Source organism: Carassius carassius, chromosome 33 (assembly GCF_963082965.1).
Source record: "Carassius carassius chromosome 33, fCarCar2.1, whole genome shotgun sequence".
Classification (NCBI taxonomy): Eukaryota; Metazoa; Chordata; class Actinopteri; order Cypriniformes; family Cyprinidae; genus Carassius; species Carassius carassius.
This window is the reverse complement of record NC_081787.1, coordinates 20584369-20593023: the sequence shown is the minus strand read 5'-3', so window position 1 is coordinate 20593023 and position 8655 is coordinate 20584369. Positions and strand designations below refer to the sequence as shown.

Below are 8655 nucleotides of genomic sequence, written 5' to 3'. Positions count from 1 at the left end.
TCCACGATATTCCAATTTTTGGAGATGCACCTGTATACTGTCAAATAAAAGTAAAGATAATAAGAATAATCTATCTATCTACAAAGAACATCAAAAATAAATACAATGGAATAAAGATACAAATAAAATAAACAGTGATTTTCAGTTTTTTTTAGGTCTAGCATTTGTGTTATCTGTTCCGGCTGTTAGCTAGCACCACCAGCTACCCAGGTGATGCTATCTGCTCATTCTATGATGCGAGCTTGAACACCGTGAGCGACATCGTCCGATGGCCTTCGCAGAGAGGACTCTGGTGAGAAACAGATCACCATCCACTACCTGCTCGGTGGATGATCTCGTCAGATTCCCTTCAGACCCAGTGACAAGTCCACCATCTCCCCATGGTGTGGAGCATCAGCCCAAGCCTACTGATGATGGAGAACCCATTACTGCTGCTATCAGCGAGCCAGCGCAATGCAGAGCGACTGAGCAGAGGATCGCCTCAGATGTGGAGCCCAACCCGTCAAACCAGGTGCTAGAGATGGTGACAGTGCCCACTTGCCATGGAGCAAGCTGTGGATGGTGGAGTTCCACCCACTGCACTGTGGCTAAGGATGAGCTAATTATACATCTGGGGCTGCTGGACTAAGGCGACTTCATGGACTGGAAAACATGTCTGGAGGTCGACTTGCCCCCTTTCCTCTCTCCTTTGTCCCTACTGGTCCTGTCCAGCCCTGAGGCGGATCCCATTTCCCAGTCCAGCCAGTAGTGGGCCCTGATTCCCAAGGGCAGCCCTGAAAGCCCAGAGGCTCACGAATGCCCACCTACCCACTTCTGGCTCCTCCACCACTGTCATCTGGCAGCCCCTCTGCTCACCCTCCCTCCATCGTCACCTCCCTGGTCCCCCCGATGTTCAACGGTGTGAGGAGGCACCTTCTGGTAGAAGGTCAATATCAGGTTCATCGACTTGTTTTATGTTTTTCCCTGTTTCTGTGTTCCCTTATTTGGTCATGTTCCTGTCTTCTTTTAGATAATTAGTCAATCTGTTCACCTCTGTTTGATAATTATCCTGTGTTCTTGTCTGTTCATTTCTCCTCTGTTGGGTCTACTCGTTGTGAACATCATCCTTGTGCTCTGTGTCTCCCAATTGGATCATTAAAGATCATTAAAGACTCTCGTTTTGTAAAATCTCCTAATTTAATCGTTCCCCTGCTCGACCGTATTGTGACATTAGGTTTATATACAGTATTTGTATTATCTTGCCTAAAATCATATTCTTTATCTGACTGATGATGACAAATGATTCTCTGTATTTCTGCAATCCAACTTTTCACTGGCCAACACTGCTGAAAGTCCCCAAAGATCTCTGACACTCACAACTCAAAAAAATTGGAAATACAGGTTTGGAATCGTTTCTTGGAATTGATGGAATCAAACCTGGAATCAAGAGAATTTAAAAACTTCTAGAAGTAAGGTACTGTGTGTTGAGGATGTGATAGTTGATTCTACTTGTTAAAAAAACTTTATATTTGCTGTCAACTGTCATTTCATTTCCATTGAAATACTTAGTTAGCCTGGATTCTCCACCAGTTATTTTTGCATATCAAAGGATCAATCGAACCACCCTTAAATTATCCATAACCACTACAGTATATATGCATATATAGTATTGTGTAGTGTATGCATATATATGGTATTGTCTATATTGTTTTTGTTCCCTCATTAATGTTCCTCACTGAGGCTTAAACAAGAACTTCATATTAAAATAAATTTCTTCCCTGATTTAGCAGCATGCAAAACCAGAAACCATAACGTGACTCAGTAAAGTCAAAACTGTTTGGCCGATACTCGTTCAACATGTGAGTCAGTTTGTTTGTAACCAGCTGTTTTGTTTTGTGGGCTGAATGGCATTAAAATGCAACTGTATCCCACCTCAATATCAGCATGTGTGAACCTCCTCCACAAAACAAACAAGTTCTGCTTCTAGCGAGGAAGTCTACATAAAACCCAAATTTCAGAAAAAGACCATAAACTAATTCATAAGGAAGCTAAGTCTGACTAAAAGACTAGTTTCACCTGCAGCCTCTGATATTCAAATGATGTGGTTCATGACCTTGTTTTAACAGAAAAACAGTGAGTAAGAATCATGTTCAGAATTTAGCTTAGTTTCATTTGATTAAAATATGACAGAAACTGACTCATAACTTGAAATATTCTGTCTATCTTAGCTATAGGTTATCTTTGATCAACGTTAGGGTCTTTCCCCAAAATAAAGTAAAGACTCCTGGTTTTATGAAAATTCACAGTTTTTAAGTTTTAGACATTCGAGTTTGTTTATGTCAAGCTACTGTGGGAATTCAAAGAAAACATAGCAATGCCTGCATGTTAAATGTGTGTCAGATTTTATGTTGCGGTCAATTAAACTGTTAAAATACATAAACATACATATTCCTTAAGTGGAATTATTGAGTATCAGCTTTTAAGGTATGTCCTCAATATCATGCCTCAGACTCAATTTCCGCTGCATCGCTTTATTTTTGTATGCAAATATTGCATAAGAATTTGGGACTTTTGTGATGTTAGTCATCATAAATGGTTAAAGTAAAGGGAAAAAAAAGTGAAAAATGGAAAATTGTTCTTGTGTGGTTGGTCTAGCAAAAAACAGACTTCGATCGAAACAAACTTGCAAAAACTAGAGAAAATATATGATAAAGGTCTATATGCAATACCCTAGTGTATTACTATCTAACAGCTGATATGAAATACTTTAGGAGCAGTTTTGGTTAAGTTGCTCAAAAAAAGTAATCCACCACAAATTACTAATTACATCTTTAAAACTATAATTTGATTACATTACTGATTACTCTATTTAAAAAGTAATCAGATTACTAATTACTTTACTTTCAAGTTACTTTACTTTTCGAGTTATCAAACCTAGAAAATACACTACAAAGAGAAACTCATAGTTCTTTCATTAATTTAATAATGATGGAAAAAAATACACAAGTAGCCTATAATTATTATAGCCTACACTCCCAATATCTTCAAAACTTTTTTTTTTTTTGTAAAATAAATAAACCAATAGGGTGTGCTTTCTGCATTCAGTCTCTGAGAATATCTTCCTGAAACGAGCCACTAAAATGAATGAAAATGACCTGAGAAATACAATATATCTAAAGAAAGTTTGACATGCATATTATTAAATGAAGTAAGTTGTAACAAATATTCTATGTTAAAATAAGCCATATGAAACCATCGAGAGGTACAATCTTTCCTGTCTGAGCTCACCTATAATGTGTCTGCGCAGATTGCATGCCTTAAGATAATCATCTACGCAAAACCAGGCTTGAAATGCGTGAACATGTAAATGTCCACATCACCTCCATGTACAAAGAAATATTGAAGTTCATCTTCAGTTCAAGTTCACTTTTTGCCTGCAGTACCATGGCAAAAGCCAAAGGAAAAGCTTGTCGGAGAAGCATTATAGCCGTGAAGGCAGAAAATAAATATCAAATCATTAAATCAATATTTAAAACTACAAAAGGAGACAACAACAGAACAGTAGAAGATGCCATTCTTTCCATTTCCACAAGGACTTTTAACATGGCAGATCAACATTGTTTGTTTTATTTAGTATAATACATGATTAGACACTTGTTATTTTCTTTGTTTCATTTTATATAAGAAGGTGTACTATTTAAATATATTAACTTTCACGTAAACACACACAAAACTCAAATACATACTGAGGAAGGGAATCTAGCAGACCAATCACAACATTTGCGGTCCTCGTAGAATTGAGGCGCTTTTCGATTTTTGGAGTGGTGCACTTCAGGCCACGGTGTAGGCTACGGTTTAGGATGTGTGTCTATGTGTAGGCTATGGCATAGGTTTGATGCAGAAGTATAAATCAGTCTTAAGCCATGAATTGTGATGCCGAAGCGGCTTAATGCAGCGGATGATCTCATTCTAATGAGTCATTTATTTTTACTTATATTAGTGTTACTGTGACATAAATTTGTACACATTTAATTGTTGAAATTTTCCCAAACTATAATGCTAGACTAAAATATGTTGAGTGCAACAATTTGAAATGAATTGAAATACGACATTTCATTGCATCTACAGGTGCATCTCAGTAAATTAGAATGCTTTGGAAAAGTTCATTTATTTCAGTAATTCAACTCAAATTGTTATATTTAATTAAATAAATTCAATGCACATAGACTGAAGTAGTTTAAGTCTTTGGTTCTTTTCATTTTTATGATTTTGGCTCACATTTAACAAAAATCTCAACCAATTAGAATATGGTGACAAGCTAATCAACTCAAAACACCTGCATAGGTTTCCTGAGCCTTCAAAATGGTCTCTCAGTTTGGTTCACTAGGCTAGACAGAAGACGATAATTGACACCCTTCACAAGGAGCGTATAAGCCACAAACAATCATTGCCAATGATGCTGGATGTTCACAGAGTGCTGTATCCAAGCATGTTAACAGAAAGTTGAGTAGAAGTAAAAAGTGTGGAAGAAAAAGATACACAACCAACCAAGAGAATTGCAGCCTTATGAGAATTGTCAAGCAAAATCAATTCAAGAATTTGAGTGAACTTCACAAGGAATGGCTGGGGTCAAGGCATCAAGAGCCACCACACACAGACGTGTCAAGGAATTTGCTGAACCACAGACAACATCAGAGGCGTCTTACCTGGACTAAGGAGAAGAACTGGACTGTTGCCCAGTGGTCCAAAGTCCTCTTTTCAGATGAGAGCAAGTTTTGTATTTCATTTCGAAACCAATGTCCTAGAGTCTGGAGGAAGGGTGGAGAAGCTCATAGCCCAAGTTGCTTAAAGTTCAGTGTTAAGTTTCCACAGTCTGTAATGATTTGGGGTACAATGTCATCTGCTGGTGTTGGTCCACTGTATTTTTTGAAAAGTCACTGCACCCATTTACCAAGATATTTTGGAGCACTTCATGCTTCCTTCTGCTGACCAGCTTTTTGAAGATGCAGATTTATGGGGTATCTATGGGATATTGTCAAGAGGAAAATGAGAAACAAGAGACCAAACAATGCAGATGAGCTGAAGGCCACTGTCAAAGAAACCCGGGCTTCCATACCACCTCAGCAGTGCCACAAACTGATCACCTCCATGCCACGCCGAATTGAGGCAGTAATTAAATAAAAAGGAGCCCCTACCAAGTATTGAGTACATGTACAGTAAATGAACATTCTTTCCAGAAGGCCAACAATTCATATTGGTCTTATGAAGTATTCTAATTTGTTGAGATGGGTTTTTATTAAGTGTTAGCCAAAACCATTACAAGTAAAAGAGACATAGTCTTAAACTACTTCAGTCTGTGTGCAGTGTGTCATCTGCATTTTAGCTCACATTCTCCAGTGATTTATTAAAGGACATACTGACGCACAAAACATGATTTTTACGTAATTTTTTTAACTTAGCATTTGTAACTTAAGTAACATAATTTTATTGGCATAAGTAACTGTAAGCAAATTACATAAATTTAAAATGTATATAAAATGCATTACTGCATTACCAGGAAAGTCATTCAATTACAGTAACATTACTGTGTAACGCATGATACGACAATCAGTCATAATGCTCTAAAATTATTTGTAATAAAATGTATGCATGTAGCCTTTATAATGCGTGTGTGTGTGTATGTGTGTGTGCGTGATATCTAGTGTCATTTTTATAGTGTGAAACATCATCAGTATTTTCTTGCATTTTACACCATTAGCCACAGATAACACTGATTTGTATCACCTCTGCTCACATACACACCAAAGACAACATGAAACAAATAACATTCACAAGCCTTTCTGTCAAGTGGCATGTTTCCAAGTGAATATTCACATGAAGAGGAAAAATAAATGTATCTATCAGAAACTTATTGGATGGGGAAAAAAGTCTTTATGAGTTAAAAACAGCCGCTGACATCAACCCGAAAGGGCAGCATTTATTAAACATACGAATAGGGTTTATTTAAATTACATGTTGATTTTAACCTTTTTCAGGCCCACACAGAATCTGCAGAGAATGTTTTGCAGATTTCCACAGAATTGTAACACCAGTCATTTAAAATTGTACCTATCCATTTGCCTTTTGAGTGTTCTTTTTTTTTTCAACAAAACAACATCAATTCAAACAATCCAAAGGGGAAGGGGGAGCAACAAACACGTTATTAATAATTCACATTCTGAAATAGAAAAGAAAAGGAAAAAGAATTTAAAATTATATGGCCATTCCTTTAAATAGTCCAAAATGTCAGAACAAAAACATTGCCATGCATCAATGGTACAAGGTTTAGCCTTGACCTTTTGAGTGATTTTTAACTAAATATTTCAGCTAATTTGATTTTTTACAGCAGCCAAAAACATGTTGTACTCACTTTATGTTTATCTCTATATCAAATTTAATATGCAAATAAAGCCTCTAAATGATCAACAACATGATAAAAACTTTGCTGAGAGTTTGCTGTTGCACAAAATACTACTATTACATTCCATTACAAGTCTTTTAGTATAATTGTACACATTTCTTTTGGTGTGAAATCTTTACAGATTTTTATAAAATAAACATAAGAATAACTTTGATATTGTTAGTAATATTTCAAGATGAACATTTACTTAACCTAAGCAACTTAGCTTTACTTGATTATCCAGATATCTTTTTTTTTCTTTAGAAAAATCAGTGAGTATCAAATATGATCAGGCTTTTGAGGAATGTCTGTTTGTTCATCTTTCAGTCATCACAGTATTGTATGGAATGATATTCCGGACATTATTCAAAAGGAATTGCAAATTGTATTTGCAATTGCGTTTTCAATTTGTGGACGCATAAAATGTGACATAATCCAAACGCAAATGCAAATCGCGCATTATCGTTTGCATTTTCGTTTAAGCGAACGCACAGTGTCTGCCAAATTTAAAATGGAAATGCAAAGTCCATTTGCAATTGTGTTTCCCATATCTTACGAGCTATGAGCCTGTCATATTTAAATAGCAATATTAACTACCACATTTGCCTTTTCACTCTCTCTGCACTGTGCATGTAAACTGCCAAAGCTCAAATGGAACCGCAATTCTTTTTGCATTTGAATTTCCAACGTCTACACGGAAACCTGTCAATCAAGTGACAGGGGTGGGGCCATTTTATTGGGCGTGTTTGCATTGGGAAGTGACGTCACTCACAGTCGACGGTAATAAATAATTATTAATTAATTAGTGTGGACTTTGTCATCTAAATACTTGATAACCAATAAGGTTAAGGATGTGTCTTAAAAATTACTTCATCTTTTCTATCCTGTGAAGCTTTACTTAAAAAAGATGTTTCCTGATATTGACACTTTGTTCTTTTTGTGGTGCTGAACACGAATCCATTTATCATCTCTTCTGGAAATGCACATATACAAGTCTGTTCTGGAAGAATTTTTGTATCTTCGATCATACTAAAATGTACCATGTTTTACTATGGTAAAAAGGAGTTATCGATAGTGTTTATAATTAAACCACAGTAGCCACAAATGTACAATTGTCTGAGACGCTATGAAATGTTCTTTAACATCATGAACCATAAAATGTAGTCAGTGGTCTGCTATGGTTTATTTTCATAATAGGTAAAAACAGGTCACAAGTTAACACGGTCACATTTCCTTGATTCAGCAGCTGCACGATGTGCTGCCGAGAGTCCTGTCTTCAATCGAGAGATCTGGAGCTGATTCGGTGAAGATCGGTAGCTCGGTGGTTAGTGACTCTCGTCTCGCGGCGCGGTGCGCCGTCTTTTAGCGCGTGTTTAAGATCCCGCGCCAACACAGACGTACTTTATTTTTTTGTTTATCCTACTTACTTCAGCCGCGAAACGAGCGATAATACTAATAACTTGTAATCTTTACAAGAATATCTGAATCATGCAATGAGCAAGTCTGCGTTTATTAAATACTTAATATCGCGTCTGTTTGTGCTTTCAGAATCGCAGAGTCTGCTGCCGTCGTTCCAGCACAGCAGAGGCCTGAACCAGGAAGTGGGTCACCAGATAACACGGTAACCAGTTAAACCGTAACACCGGGAAGATTAGGCAAACAGGATATGAAATACCACTGCCTCCTTTCATTTTTCATTTAAACATAATAATAGCAGCAGAAATGTACTTAGTTCAGGGAAATGTGTATATATACAGTCATTACAAATGAAACTAAATATTATATAAATTGCCTCTTTTATTACCGTCGACTGTGAGTGACGTCACTTCCCAATGCAAACATGCCCAATAAAATGGCCCCACCCCTGTCACTTGATTGACAGGTTTCCGTGTAGACGTTGGAAATTCAAATGCAAAGGGTATTGCGATTCCATTTGAGTTTTGGCAGTTTACATGCACAGTGCAGAGAGAGTGAAAAGGCAAATGTGGTAATTAATATTGCTATTTAAATATGACAGGCTCATAGCTCGTAAGATATGGGAAACACAATTGCAAACGGACTTTGCATTTCCATTTTAAATTTGGCAGACACTGTGCGTTCGCTTAAACGAAAATGCAAACGATAATGCGTGATTTGCATTTGCGTTTGGATTATGTCACCTTTTATGCGTCCACAAATTGAAAACACAATTGCAAATACAATTTGCAATTCCTTTTGAATAAAGTCCGGAATATAAT

General features: G+C 36.8%; 1 protein-coding gene across 1 annotated transcript in view; it reads left to right on the top strand.

Moving 5' to 3' along the window:
- The first annotated feature begins 795 nt into the window (after positions 1-795).
- Positions 796-8655, top strand: part of LOC132114143 (interleukin-21-like) — a 12225-nt gene continuing 4365 nt past the window's right edge. Inside the window, exon 1 of the mRNA XM_059522262.1 lies at positions 796-898. Coding sequence (XP_059378245.1) covers positions 796-898 — 103 coding nt within the window. The remainder of the gene's footprint in view (positions 899-8655) is intronic.